The 15,207-nt window shown below is 34.2% G+C and overlaps 2 protein-coding genes across 2 annotated transcripts; both read right to left on the bottom strand.

Annotated features, from left to right (window-relative positions):
• Positions 1 to 2,167: 2,167 nt before the first annotated feature.
• Positions 2,168 to 5,358, bottom strand: LOC114728585 (uncharacterized membrane protein YuiD). The gene is made up of 5 exons (XM_028915494.1): positions 5,049 to 5,358; positions 4,118 to 4,274; positions 3,824 to 3,874; positions 3,503 to 3,599; positions 2,168 to 2,521 (listed from the first exon to the last, which is right to left on the bottom strand). The coding sequence occupies exons 1-5, from the start codon at positions 5,204 to 5,206 to the stop codon at positions 2,454 to 2,456; spliced, it is 531 nt and encodes a 176-aa protein (XP_028771327.1). The 5' UTR covers positions 5,207 to 5,358; the 3' UTR covers positions 2,168 to 2,453.
• A 1,872-nt stretch (positions 5,359 to 7,230) lies between these two features.
• On the bottom strand, positions 7,231 to 14,841 carry LOC114728578 (ATP-dependent DNA helicase Q-like 5). The gene is made up of 19 exons (XM_028915486.1): positions 13,603 to 14,841; positions 13,459 to 13,512; positions 13,105 to 13,217; positions 12,817 to 13,029; positions 12,650 to 12,728; positions 12,369 to 12,422; positions 12,187 to 12,261; positions 11,985 to 12,038; positions 11,681 to 11,725; positions 11,512 to 11,606; positions 11,312 to 11,441; positions 10,877 to 10,975; positions 10,591 to 10,646; positions 10,221 to 10,323; positions 9,487 to 9,615; positions 8,546 to 8,715; positions 8,386 to 8,410; positions 8,169 to 8,284; positions 7,231 to 7,768 (listed from the first exon to the last, which is right to left on the bottom strand). The coding sequence occupies exons 1-19, from the start codon at positions 14,839 to 14,841 to the stop codon at positions 7,669 to 7,671; spliced, it is 2,949 nt and encodes a 982-aa protein (XP_028771319.1). The 3' UTR covers positions 7,231 to 7,668.
• Between the last annotated feature and the right edge of the window lie 366 nt (positions 14,842 to 15,207).

Below are 15,207 nucleotides of genomic sequence, written 5' to 3'. Positions count from 1 at the left end.
TAAAAGATGTATAAATTAAATAAAAGTAAAGTTAAAAAACTGTTACATTTTAATAGAGAGTTGATGTAGTTTAATATTTTTCTTAGTTTATATAAAATATGTTGAACCTATTTTATAAATAGAATCAAGGAAGTATGTTTAGATTCAAGGATTAAATACAAATCACATAGTTTGTGTAATAATAGCTATACAAATCGGACTGGAGCTAACCGATTATGGTTTTTCTTTTTTGGTTAGGAAAAGCCTGACTTTTTTTTTTTTTTGAGCTGAAGGGTAAAGCCCGAATTAAATCCGCTAATTAAAACCAAAAGTAGGCTTGCTGACTTCAATTTTCTTTTACAACAATGAATGAAGATTATAGTGTTTTATTACATTCAAGAATCTCAGATTAGGCTTTTTGGTTAGATTAAAAATTTTCTAAGGGCCTTTTTGGCAGAAAGAACTGATTAGAATAGGAAAAAAAAATGGAAAGTAACGGAATAAAAAAATTTTGAGTGATGACATGTTTGGCAGCACTGAAATGAAAAGTAGTTGATGGAAAACTTTATGTTTGGTTGGATGAAAATGGGTTGAAAATTTGTGTAATTTTATCATGTTACCCTTAAAAATGCTTTTTAAAAAAATGAATAAAAATATATTATAATTTAAATAAATATAAATATTCAATATAAATATAAAAATGACTATAAATATTAAATGATTAAAAATAATTAAATAAAAATAAATTCACAAAAAAAGAAGGAAATTTAACCAAATATTTTTAGATGGCATGCATTTGTTAATTTAAATTTAAATAGGTCAAATGATTTATCATTGGAAAAATTTTTAAGTTTAATTTTTAATGCAACAAGACTCATTTAAAAACTCTTTTTATTTTAAAATTTATTTTCAAGATGGTGAGCAAAAGTCACAAATTCAAATCTACTCTAAGAAAATTTGAATTTAATGGAGCATATTCAACTTTTTTTAATCAAATTCAAATATGTTCATTTCTTTCTCCCAACTTAAAGTTTAACTATGACTTTATTAATATAAATTTGAATTTATATCAACAAATTCTAATTTTTCACGCAAAATTTGAATTCATTATGTTTCTGTTATGCTTTGTTTTTTATGCTTTAAGCAGAACAATTTTTGATTATATATAACTTTCTCAGTTTAAGTTCAAATTAGGGAAACGACCTATCATTGAAAAACTATCTAGTTTTCAATACAACAAGACCTATTCAAAAATACTTTGTAATTTTAAAGTTATGATCCAAAAGGTAAGCAAGGATCAGAAATATTTTTTCTCACCAGATTTTTAATCAGATTTGAAAAACGATATATGATTTATATAGAAGCACTTTTTTATTAAGATAGACGTTGTTAAAAATCTTATTGAATGAAGGTTGATACTTGTTGGCCAATCTGTATGTGTTAGTTGAACGACTCAACAATAACAAAATAGATAAATATATGGCAAAGATGAAGATTCAATGATGTGTCGGGTGTTTAAGCAACTTCACATTATTTCATCGATCAAATACTGAGCATTTTATTCAAATTTAAAGGACAATTTGGTCTTTTGGATTTTCCCCCTTGTGATGGAAAATCGGTTCCCCCCAAAATCGGTCGTACAATGGAATATCTGCCGCTACCAGAAAATGAATTGCAGGAAAATATTGCAACTAAACACACGGTATCGATGAAAAATCAGCATTTTCCTTTTAAAAGTCAACATTTTCCTTTTCCATTGCAACATTTTTGCTCTAAGTTTGAATTTGAATTTTAATATTTAATTAAATTTAATTGGAATTCTCCTTTTTAATTATGCACCTAAGCATGTTATCAATCCTAACTTTAGTTTGCAAAATGCAATTAAAAGTTTTGCAACCACTAATCCAAATAAGCTTCGGAATTTCTCTTTTTATTTTGGCCAACGAAATTTGGAAGTCTTCTTAATCATTCACAACATTATTATTATTTCCTTAAGTAATTTAAGAACACTTGCAATGAATAAAAATGCATACATACAAATATATACACAAATATATATTGATAAAATAGTCGCATATTTTTTCTTGTCTTCGCCTGATTAGCACAACTGACATCAGAGAGCAGTATTTGGCTATTTACCTGTCTTCGCCTGTTGAGTTCTGCAGAGAGCTAAGACTAACCCAACCAGTTTACTTAAAAGCCATCTCATCTCGGTGGAAAGAATAATATGTTTGGACAGTTAGTTCCGTTACATAAACTAATCCAATCAGATCAGATACACTTTTTTAATTCTACTTCTGAGATGAGCAAGGTCAAGTGCACGAAGAACACTGAAGGCACCTTTAGAACGAGCACTAACAGCAAGAGTGCTATATTTCTGGGGTTAAGTGTAAGACCGCATAATGGTAGTTTAAATTTCTGTGCTATGGTATGAACAGAAATTAACCATAATTCAACCGTAAGAAGCATCGCCATTATTTGATCATGGTCAGTAGATGGCCAATAGCTGCTGTAAGGATTCCAAGTAACATACCAGCAACCACTGTAGGATAAACAGGAATATTCAAATTTTAAAAAACAAGGTGCCATGATGAAAGAATTCACGATTACAATTATAATCATTCAATCAGGTATTAGACACAAAACTCATTTCATAATGCATTTGGAATGAAGAAAATGCAGTAGAGAAGGGGAAAAATTAGTTCGATTTACGTTACATTAAAGAGTGTTTATATCAAACCCCCCTTTCTTTTCCCCTTCACATCTCCATTTTCTTCGATTTTAAATTTATCACTAAAGGCATATATTATTGCCTACGTAATGACAGATTCATCATCATCCACATAGCATTATATATTAACATAGCAAGCTATCATTCTGATTGCATTCAGTTTATGTATATGAATCAATGAAAACCTCGGACAATAACCTTTCAAGGTCAGCTACATTATACATGATAAGCCACGTATGTATCCTAACAGAACTGATAGCATTAGAAACTTCACATGCGTCAACAGAAGGAGTCAAAATACTTGGATTCTAAAACTCAAGTGCATACAAGTAGAACGTGGGCCATGCTGAAGGATATGTGAAACTGGGTGTCAGCTTCCGTGGGGAGTTGTCAGTGATTGCAGGCATTAATGTAGTATTTTACAAGATATTTAGGATTATCTATTTCCTTATGTTCAGGGAACTAGTTAGGTGTTAATTGGATTTGCTTCTATCTAACAAAACCTATGTTCGCAGTAAGGAATGTAAGTTTGATTTTAAGAAAACGTATTCCATTGATTCTCGCCTAAAAGCAAAATCTTATAATTCAATTCTCCACATATTAATATCATTGTTAATGACAGGTTTGTTGTCCGCATATAGTTATTAAACATCAAAGCACACCACAATCCTGAACTAGCCATTTTGAGTTTGACATAGCAATCATTTGTTGAGGGTACAATATGTAAGTCAGTAATTAATAATTATAAACAAGCGTTGTAACGCAATTCCCTTTGTTAAGCTTAGATCCAGCTGACCTGAGGAGGGGTATGCCCAAGAAGTTCACGAAGTGGTCTGATTTCAGCTAGAGGATGTTCAGCAGGAAGTTCATATACAATTTGATTCAAAACCTGGGGATAAAACCAATCATCCAAACTCAGTATAAACAAACTATAGAAAACCAAAACAAAGGCAAACATGCCCTCACTACAATAATAGGCAAACAGAAAAAGCTTCCGCGGTATTTCATTCTAATACATGCGATGAGAGAGATGAATGGATGATAAAGTTCCTCAGAAGTAAAAGAAAGGACTATATGACAGAGTTAAGGAAACAAGTAGCACAGGCAGCAAACCTCCGCTTGGCGACCAGCTTGCAATCTCACACCAGTAGCATCATACATTACCTGCCAGCAGTTTCTGTATTAGATACAATTAAAGCATGAACTATCCTCGTTAGCATTAACTTCTGGTCATCTAACCTATTAGTTTTTTCTGTGACATTACAATCACTAGTAGTTACACCGTACGTACGTGTCTGCTCAAGCATGTGCAGAAAGGGAATCTCCATTATGACACTCCTTAAATTAATAATTTTTTTTTTATTTCATTATTGATTGATTTTAAAGAAATGAAGAGAGAGATCATACAATACAAGCTAGGATCAATGCAGTAGCGAACAGAGGTCCTCCAAACCCCTCTTGAAACCCAATAGCTGCAGCAAGAGCGGTTACAGTTGCTGAATGAGATGATGGCATTCCACCAGAACCAAGAAGTTGCTTAAAATCCCATCTTCTTTCCTTGTACCTGCGTATCTATGAAGTCTTAAAACTCAGGGAAGAATTAAAAGGCATACATAAAGGTCACAGAAGCTGTTAATTCTGTCCATGAAGAAGCTCAAACATTGGGATGACACTGCTGGAATTATCAAATTGCAACTTGAAATTGATATATCAACAAGAAAAAGAAACGGCACTCAGTTCATCGACAAAGATTCATACACATATAATTGATGTAAACTCCGTTGCTGTTGGACGCATAATTTTTGGGAAAGGTTTATGGATATTTATCAATAGGCAGAATGAAAAGTGAAATGAAGATGATCAGTTAAATAAGTATTTTATATAACCAACTGAAGGAACTTAACGGATAACTACAGAAAATTTCTTAGTAAACAGCAGAGATAAATAAACTCTGATTGACATTCTATACTCCCATGAATGAGTTCGGTTAAATTTCATTACAACCAAAAGAAACCAAGAGCTGAAGATGCCTCTTAATTTAAGAATTTGGCAGGTGAAAGAAATACATTACAAATCTTGAAATCTGGAAGCACCTTAACCCGAGAACTGTTGCATGCAGATCAAGCAAACAATGGAACTCAAAACATCAAATGTTTTATTTCATCGAAGAATTACAAGGCACGATTATTTCAAGAAAGTAAAAAAAGGCCACGCATTATCTCCGAATTTCCTTCTTTATTTCTTTTCTCTTGTCCGCCAGGAACCTAATTCTGATCAAATTACAAGGTTTGCGATTAAGGTTCTATGTATTATACGGCAAAGAAACATGAATACCAACCATGATGTGAAGAATTTGGTGGATTGGGCAATGGCGAAAGCAACGAAAGCAGAAATGAGGGGGTAATTAGTAAATACTGATGAATACGCTGAAGAAGACGACGGTAAAGACGTTGAAGTGCGCATCACCGATGCCGATGTGGCGGCAACCTCATCCATGACTCTCGGATCTTCCAGAACAATGCGAATCGCTGATTACGGCGACCCAGAGGAAAGAATAAGGATACCGAGAACGATCAATGACGAAGCTATAAAGCTCAAACCTTCTTCATCCCGCAGATTCTAAGATCCTCTCGCTCTTGACTCTAGAGAGAGAGGCGCTTTTCGCTGTTTGATTTATATAGTGACCAACGGTCTTAGCTTCCACAACTGAATATGCCTCTCTTGAGCATTGATGTCTAGAATATACCCTTTCCGCGTTACAATTTCTATTTTTTTTTTCCATTTTGGAATATTCTAATTTCATTTTTTAAGCATTTGTTTTTTTTTTAAGAATTTTTTTTTTCAAACAGAGATTAGTTTGGTAGTTTTGGATTAGATTCAGATTTGGTTAGCGCATTTACGGACACTCGATGGCTTGATTATAATTATTTATTGGAAGATTTCTCAATTAAAATAAAAATAAATTAGAAATTAGAAAATTATTCAGCAGCCGCACGCAACAAATTTCTTCATCTTTTTTTGGGGGGGGGGATTTAATTATCTTTTTTATAAATTGTGATTAAATTAAGGCAACACAGGTCTAACATTTGTAATTTGTAATTAATTAATGAAATATAATATTTGCTTTATTATGATTTTATTTTGGTTTTAATCATTATAATTTCAACTTATAGGTCTTGATTCTTCAAATTTCTTTCTCTTTAAAATGTTAATCTATATATTTTAATAAGAATTCGCCTTTTGAGAAACCAAAAATTAAAATTTAAAATTATAGAGATCAAAATTAAAATAAAGACAAATTATATTTACAAATAAATACGCTACTAGTACTACTAGTATCATCATCGTCTCCTCAGATTCGAATCTAAAATATTTCTAAGCCCTGTCTGATATATCTTTTCTTTTGTTACATGAAAAACCTATCTTTATTCTTATAATGTAGTACAAAGTATTTTTTTCGGTCAATTAATCCTGCTTTCTTAGTCTCAAATAATAATATTTTGTACTAGTTATTATTAGTATAGAAAATTAAGCTTACTGCATCAGTGTTTGATAATATTTCATCATTTAAAATTTTAATTTCAATATCTTTCACCAACTGCGTCAAAGTTAAAAAATTGAGAAGATACCATACAAAATTAAAGAACTAAAATAAAACTTTTTAATAACTAAAAAGAGTACTTAGATTAATGCAAGTAAAGTAATTACGTACAGTTTGGGGCGATGCAAACCTTTCAGGATAATGCCAACCACCACGAGATATAAATAATAAATAACTTACGGTTTGGGATAAGGAAAAGCCAAAAAACAAAAAAGGGACGAGCAAGAACTTCATACTATACCTGTCCTCTGCTTGGACGGAAAAAAAAGTTGAGAAAAAAGAAAATGAGAGGAAAGAAAATGGAAAGAAAGAAAAATTGGAAGGAAGTTGTTAATCATTTTTCTTGCTTAGATGGATGAGAGAAAATAGAGATAAGAAAAAATTAGTAAATATCTAAATGACTAAAATGTTCTTATCAAAATATATCATATTTAAAATTAAATTAAATTAAATATTGCAATAGAAAAATTATACCAATATTAGCATGATCAAATAATTTAAAATCAAGTTATTTGATTTATATATTTTTTCATACTATTATGTTTTAAAACCAAATTATTTAATAAAAACGTTGTTTTAAGATAAAAAATAAAAAGTGAATAGCTTTTTAAATATAACAAAAGAAAATAAATATGGAGAGGAAGAGAGAGGAGGAGTAATCATGAAAATCTTGTTTTTCTTTCCAAATCTCTCTATAAAAAATTTGGAGAGAAAATAAAACATAAGACCTACCTTATTTTCTTCTCCACTTTTCCTTCCGCCCACATTTTCTTCCCTATCTAAGCGAGGAAAAACTTGTTTCTCTCCATGTTTTCCTCTCTAGTTTTCTTTCCTCCGCAATTTTCTCTCAATCCAAGCAAGGGGTTAAAGAGTTAAGGACAAGGAGATAGCAGCTAAAACGTAATCCAGACAAGATATATGATCCATTCCGTATTTGAACCACTATATGATCACCATTCCACAGGGACAACTAGAACATACAAATCTATATTTCTATATATAATTATATATGATTTAACATTTATCCAAAACTGCTTTTCTATTCATAAATCATATACAATATGGTTTACATCATTTTACATGCAAAGCATGAGGCTAACAATTTAGCGTTTGCTGTGGGATTTGGGTAAACATCGGCTTTGGACCTCCCAAAATGGACACAAACATGTCCCTAGCCAACAACAAAGCTGTTTTTGTTTCAGCCTATATGGCTTAGCCACCTAATTCATGCCAGAACTCAAATCTATCGCTTAGATAGATCATAAACGTTTGGCTTTTCTCATTTCATTGGTTCAAGTCATGCATGAAAATTAATAGCATGGAATCCGAATTCAATTTGCCAATCAGATGGTAAGCCTTATCTTGAATGGCTAGAGCTGTCTTTTCCAACAAAATTCTTAAGTTCTTCCTTTGCTGCTTCCATCACCGCCTGAAAGTCTGCATGCCTATACCTTCCCCTGATTTTTTAAAAAAAAAAAATTGATAATTCAGCTTCAGTATTTCACTGGGATTGATCCCACAGAAGATGGTTTTTTTGGGAAACGAGGGTGATTGATGAAAATAGATAGTGAATTTAGACATAATGCATGCACTAATAAATTATCAGCTTCCCTCCACTCTTAATTTTTGAGACAGGATTTCTAAGCACTCAATTGCGGTTAAGAACATAAACATCAATTTAGTTTAGCAAAAATAAGCCTTGGTGTGCAGAAACCACATTCAAATTGTACGATTTGATCACGACTTAAACATGGGCTTTTGAAACTTGTTTTCATTCTGAAAATTTTTCTGCCAACAAAATAGATACCAATCCGCTGAATATAAGAGTATCAGCCATTCATTCATTCATTAATTTACCAGAAATGAGTTTTAGACCAAGCAGCCGAAGGATAGGCTGGGCTTGCAATGCCGTGCATTATCCTTGCAATGGCTCTTGGTGTGAATTTGGCCTGTGAATTGCTCTGCAGAAAGACCTGGTCATCCGAAGGGAGAAAGTAACTATAGTATTCCATATAAATGATATGCATCAGGCAAAGATTCTAAGAATGAAATTTATGAAAATATGAAAACACACCTTTATATCTGCCCGCAAAAAAGGACTGCAAATTTAAATAGGAAATATGAGTATGATGATTAGCATAAAGCAGAATTTTCTAGTGCTCATCACAATGTAACATGATTATAAACCAGTTTGGGTATAACTGAAGATTTAGAGAAACCAAAAGGTGCAGAACCTGCTTTGATCGAACTTCTTGGAGAAGGAATTATTATCGACCCCAGCAAAGTAATCTAATATCTTCCTTTGCAAGCATGATGTGTGATCGGAACCACTGCAGCCTAGCGTCTTGTCACAAATATTTACAGCGTGATATGCCGCATCATACATTGCATCCAGTTTCCGTACCTTTTCAAGATGCAGATACATTAAAACAGCCTAATCAGTTATAAGCGAATCTGGATGTTATAAAAGTGATGTATGTTCCCTCACAATACTAATCGATGCTAAAACTAGAGTAAAGTCTTATCAGTGGTTCATATCAATGAGGTAAATGTTAGAAATTATGAGGAGACTCTACCCATGCAACCAAAACAGATTCCAGGAAACCAAAGGAAGTCAAAGAGGGAGACAAGTGAGACTGATGGTCTATTAAAGGCACGACGTTATATACGCAAAGACAGAGAGGCAGAGGGGTAAGAGGGAGAATTCATGAGTTGAAAGTGCAAGAAACAGTTGAGGAGAAGTTGTAAAAGGCCTTTTACGAGGGAACTGAAAAAAGACAGGAGAACTTTCTGGAAAGAGAATCGGGTAGGGGTAGAGAGCTAGCCACTTGAATACTAACAGTTGTCTTATTCTTTTACTGTGTACTGGTGTCTGAAACTTGGCTGTGTTCGCTATGTCATTGTGTTTATTTTACAGATGCCTGTACTGTTCTAAGAGGGAGAATCCCCAGTAAACACAATATCAGTCCTTAGAGCGTTTCATTGTTTTCTATAGGAGTTAGATCTATAACAGTATCACAAAAACATCACAAATCCCAATCAAACATGCATAGGATATTACGTCTCAAAGAAGACATCACTAGACATAGCTGAATAAATATTTTCCTCATTCAAAGCTTAATTTGATAATCTTAAATTTTCTTTTTGAGCAAAAGATAATATTAAAATTAATCACCTTTGATCTTTCAAACTCGTGTAACCATTGTGTAAGATTTGCTGACAACGCAAAAAAATCTGTTGGTACTTTCACAATCACATAGCAATAGGCCAAGTCCTTCATCTCAAAGGTTATTTCTCCAAGCAACTGAGAGACAATGTCACAATGAAGTTTTATACTACATATAACATAATATAAAATGAATAACAAATAATCATTAATGATTGTCTGATTGTAATAAGCATGTACTTTTAGTGTGGTGCTCATATGAGATTGATGATAATGATTCAAAAGACATCAAGGACAGAAAATATGAAAATTCTCGAGGCAATTTAACAATGACCAAAGCAAGAATTACAATTAAGAAAATCTAAATTACCCTTAAGAAAATCATCCACAAATTTACCGCTTTGTATATTGTCCAATGCCATCAGTTACACTTCTATCTATTGTGTATTCATCAATGGTTCTAACAGCATTGTACAGTAATTGGAGGGCAAATGCAGGGCTATTTAGAAGTATTACTCTTAAGAATTACTGCATTAGAATTCATAATTTACGAATGGATAACAGCCGAGTATATAAAACTATAAATTATCAGTTTAATTTGACATCTTGACCGTCTACATTTTTGGCACTGTAAAACTGGAATCTTAAATATTTAGCCACTTGAAGCAAAGGACTACTGGATTTTGAAAAGGTATTATGCACTCGTGCAAATTTGTGATAACATGAATTCCCATCAACCAAACCTTTAGATTGTGCAATTGATTGGATATTTCAGCAACTGTAACTCCCATGTCATTTGCTACAGAGGGCATGTCAAAGACATATAGCCCTTGCTTATTCTCAGACCTGAAAATCAAATAAAAAAATTCAGTCAAACAAGATATTATAAATAAGCACTAAACTGATCTTCTACCAATCATAACCAGGAAAAGCCATATCCCAAAAGACTTAACACTCAGCATTTATGTCTACTGAAAACTTGCGAATGATGGAATCCAATCCTATTCCACTTACAAGATCATAATATTAGAACCTATCAGAATAGACATCCAATAACAGGAAAATTAATTTAAAATCAAAAGTTAAAAAAAAAAAAAAAAAGCAAGCCTTTACCTTTCCAGTATTGCAGCAACAACAGAGTGCTTTTGGGCAAGTAATGGAGGGGGAGTCTGCAGCGTGAAAATTTTGATGCATCTATAGTTACTCAACTATTTCCATATGTAACATATTCAAAACTAATGTATTTCTCTAAAGTTCAGTTGAGTAAATAAGCATGAGATTTAATTGTATTCTCTAGGCTTCAAATTCAACCAATTCATAACCGTTGTGCCAACTTATGGACGTTTAAGTGAGCTAATCATGTCTACTTGTGTGCATTAAAAGGCTTATCTGCACGCACCTCGTGAAAACTCAAAGTGCAAGTGGTATTTATCTGTGGAAGTAAACGTAAGTACTGCACATCACCCAGCTCCAAGCGAGTCAAGAGCGTCAGCATCACCTAGCAAAAGATAACGTTAGTAAGACCCAATGTGACATGATTGGAATGCAGAAACCATTTTCATTCTGTTCAGCAACTTCACAATTACAAAAATCACAATTTTACAAAATAGAGTAAATTTTGGAAACATCAGCTAAGAACCATGTTAATTATTTTCTATCCATTCAATAGAGTAAAAAAAAATTCAAGCTAATCGGGATGACTGTAAAACTAAATTCTCATATAAAGTATCTTTTTACATTCATGACCAGAGAATCAGCATGACTAGGTAATAGGAAGGGTGTCTATATTTTTGAAGTACACAAAATTGAAGGTCTGATATGCTGAGTTGAAAACCTCTTCCTTCACGTCAAACCTCCGTGAAGCAGATTCTTTGATCAAGGAATATATTTGGCCATCGGAAATCCTCTGTGCAGGAAATACTTCGCAGAGAAACTTGTTCACTGCATATTCATCTACTCCATCACTGAGGACAAAACAGTGAATTAACTCGATAGCGATGTAACCAAAAGAGACATTGAGAGGGCATATATTACCTGTACATTAGACTAAGGAGTTTGAGATATGTCTCATCATCAAAAAATAGGTGGCAAAAGGACAACCTCCCATCCCTTCCAGCACGTCCAATCTCCTACAAATTATCATTCATTTTATTTAACAAAACCTACGAAAGAACCTATGGCTGTCAGAATATAAAAGATCTACCTGAACATAATGCTCAGGACTTTCTGGCAGACTGTAATGAATTACCTGAAACAGGGGGGTAACCAATTTATAGAATCAAGAGCCACTATATAAACATCACTTGTATTGCAAGTGAATAACACTTTGTGAAATACACAAAAAGTGATGTTTGCACAATGGCAGTTTTAAGTGCACAACTATCGATGACAAACACCTAAACCGAGGGTGTGAAACATGATAACAAGAATACAGAATCCTAGTGAATTTTATTGTCAGAAATCAATAGGTACAAAGAATGTAGAAAGCAAATTGTAATGAGCCTTACAGCTCCAACGTCCCTTTTGTCTAATCCCATGCCAAATGCAACTGTTGCAACAACCTTCACCAAAAATTATGAAGCACATCAGTTGGCAAAGTAAAGTGTCATTTAAATCACTAATAGAGAGGATACATGCAAAATAGTCTTAATAATTACAAAAATGCATGTGCACACCTCAAAATTTGATAGGGAAAAAAAATGATCTTACCACTCTAATCTTGTTGGAACCAAACAAATCCTGTACATGGCTACGCTCCTTTGCAGGGATACCACTATGATAACTCTAGATAGCAGTAGTTCATAATTATCATCAGATTTAACATATAGCAGTAAAGATTACACAATGAGAAACTTATGGTATCATATCAAAAGGGTAAATATGGTGCTAACCTTTGCAGAGATACTGTTGTCACTCAAGTATTTGCTAATTATATCAGCTTCAGACTGGAAGAGAAAAAACACAATTAATGCCCCCCAAATATCAAAACCCTAGGATATCCATAGAAAAACAAGGATGTCCATCGCAAAATTTGGCCAACTTTTACTGCATAAATTTTACACATCTAATATTACAATTTTCTGGAACAGAGAATATTGCAATATTATGATATGCACGTTACAAGAAATTTTAGCTTATTCTACATTCTTAACCAATAAGACTGTATACACACCTGAAATTTGCAGTATATGATGATGCTTTTAACTTCCACATATGGAGGAGACTTGACGAGCATCAATAAATCTTTCATTCTATCATTTTTAGCAATGTTGAATTATTAATATCTCACGCATGACAATTCCAGATTCGAAGTTCAAAAAATAGTAGCATTTAACTTGCCTATTTCTTGCTAAAGAGACTGATAGCTGCAAATTGTCCATTAACTGTGTCTTCTGAATAAGATTTGAGCAAGGAATATCTAAAGCAGACATGACGGAATTTAAAGTTAAGGTTGTAGCAGTCGCTGTCATTGCCAGAAAAGAACCTGCATTTAGTTTGTTGTGGAGAAAAGATGCCCTAAGCCTCATGAATGAAGGGCGAAAATTGTGTGACCTGCAAAATGTGTAAATTGTAAAGAGATGTGTATGAATATGTTGACATCACCAAATGGCACCAGAACCTCCTCACCATTCAGATACACAATGGGCTTCATCAACCACAACAAGGGATACAGTTGAAGCTGTAGAAATTACTGACAAAAATTCTTCATTCAGTAACCTCTCTGGTGAAACAAAAAGTACCTAAATACAAATATAAAATGCAAAAGCAAGCTTTAGGCAGTGGCATAGACCAAACTTGTGATTGCCATATTATGAGGATCGCAGCGATAAGCAAAGGATTATATGACACACCTGCATATAATTGATACCGTTACATGCAATAAAGTAAATCAAACTGCAAGACCGCAACATATTTCAGCTTAAGCAAATGAGAGAAGGCACATATAAAGCCAAGACTACATCTAATTGTTGATAATCCTACCTTTAACGCACCTTCTTGAAGATGCTTCAGTGTTTCAGCGGCTTCCTCAGGTGTCTAACACAATCAAAGATAAAAGGTCGCATCACATACATGAAAAGAAACAATTTCTTTTCTCTCGGTGAATGAGAAAGGATATTAAGTTACCTGACTGCTGCATAGAAGTCCTCCATTAATCACAGGAGGCAATTTTCTTCGTTGATCAATCATCAAGGCTACCAGTGGACTGACGACCAGGGTAATTCCAGGTAAAATCATTGCAGGTAACTGATAACACAGGGATTTTCCTGCACCAGTGGGCAAAATAAGCATAGTCGACTTTCCAGCAAGTACCATCTTGATTGCTTCCAGCTGACCATCCCGAAAAGAATCATAGCCATAAACTAACTGAAGCAACTTCACCAGATTCTCATCAGATGGGTCATCTCGAACTGCTGAAACAACCTCTTCAATCACTTTGCAATCAAGTTCTTTGGTTCCACGAGAATCCCTGGACTTCTTTTGTGCGGTCTGCACAACAAATGCATCCTCCTCAGACTCGAAGACCGACTGCATCTGATCCTGATCTTCATGCTTCGATTTAACTTTTTTTCTCGGGTAACTTCTACGCTTGCTATATGCAAAATTTTTCTTTTTCCCATGGTTCCGCAACTTCCACCTCTTGCTATTCAGGTTCAACCTCACAAAATTTCCCTCACCACCACATTTTCGCACCTTCACCGATGGTGCCTGGACATTAGCTCCTATCAGATTAGGATGTCTCTTACCTAATTTTGTCACACTTCTTGTCCTTAGACGTTCGCGCTCTACCTCTACTGGAATAGAATGACCCTGCTGACAAAAACTCTCATTACTCTCGTTCTTGAGGCCTGGATGAGATGCAAAATCAAGGGAAGGTCCATTTCCAGATGAATCTGTAAAACTGAGGAAGGGCCTTCGAATTTTGGAGAAAGACGCGGATTTGGAGAAGTACCCAGCTGGGAGAGTTTCAAATGACTGCGCAGTTGACAATTGGGTGACGCAGTCAGAAGGTCGACGAATTTGGAAGGGCAGAGTAGGGAGGCAAAAGGAGTTACAGGGCAATTCTTCTTGAGTGGATTCCTGTTTACTGGACGGTTTTGTGGGTTTTGAAGAGCCCAATTTGGATTTAGAAGATTTCTTGCTGGACGAGGAAGACGATTTCGATTTGTTGGAAACGAGAACAGGTTTTGGCCGCCGCGGTGGTGGTAGTACCGGCAAGGATGGTGAAGGCTCTTCCCTGGGGGGCGTAGCAGAGACATGAGAACCATCTGAGTCTGAAGCGGAATCCATTGTTTCGTCGGAACGGAGCCGATTATTGGAAATCGCAATACCCAAATGACGCGGGTGTTCCTCTTTATCTCGCATCTATGATCAAATTTCCCGCCAAGACAGCTCCGTGTGTCTGACCAAAAAAAAACAAGAAGAGCTCTGTGTGCAGTTTGGGCTAGCTTGGGCAATTGGAAAAATCCAATTGAAGCCCATCTCATTGTCTTCGTATACCTAATGAGACTTTCACATTGACACGGAAAGAAAACATGTTGTACACAAAAAAAACATACACCAAACTAGTTTCTCACAATATGATAAACCAAGATACAGATATTCATATTTAATGCCCGAGTCTTATATGTGATGATTTTATATGTGAAACTTGTGTTTCATTTCAACTTTAAACTGCCGTATATCAATTTTATGAATTAACATGAAGAATTTACAACAAAGCTTTTTATA

Source organism: Neltuma alba, unplaced genomic scaffold (assembly GCF_004799145.2).
Source record: "Neltuma alba isolate B1F8T4 unplaced genomic scaffold, ASM479914v2 tig00012557_pilon, whole genome shotgun sequence".
Taxonomy (NCBI): domain Eukaryota; kingdom Viridiplantae; phylum Streptophyta; class Magnoliopsida; order Fabales; family Fabaceae; genus Neltuma; species Neltuma alba.
Note: the sequence above shows the minus strand (reverse complement) of the source record. Positions and strands in the feature narration are given on the sequence as shown.

What these genes read in the sequence shown, in the direction of transcription:
- LOC114728578 (XM_028915486.1), bottom strand. Translation starts at nt 14,841, where the DNA reads ATGCGAGATAAAGAGGAACACCCGCGTCATTTGGGTATTGCGATTTCC. An exon ending in GACTTCTATGCAGCAGTCAG is followed by an intron (nt 13,513 to 13,602) that starts GTAACTTAATAT and finishes TGATTGTGTTAG; the next exon opens with ACACCTGAGGAAGCCGCTGA. An exon ending in GTCTCTTTAGCAAGAAATAG is followed by an intron (nt 12,729 to 12,816) that starts GCAAGTTAAATG and finishes TAAAAATGATAG; the next exon opens with AATGAAAGATTTATTGATGC.
- LOC114728585 (XM_028915494.1), bottom strand. Translation starts at nt 5,206, where the DNA reads ATGGATGAGGTTGCCGCCACATCGGCATCGGTGATGCGCACTTCAACG. An exon ending in CATTGATCCTAGCTTGTATT is followed by an intron (nt 3,875 to 4,117) that starts GTATGATCTCTC and finishes AACTGCTGGCAG; the next exon opens with GTAATGTATGATGCTACTGG. An exon ending in AAGCTGGTCGCCAAGCGGAG is followed by an intron (nt 3,600 to 3,823) that starts GTTTGCTGCCTG and finishes TTTTATCCCCAG; the next exon opens with GTTTTGAATCAAATTGTATA.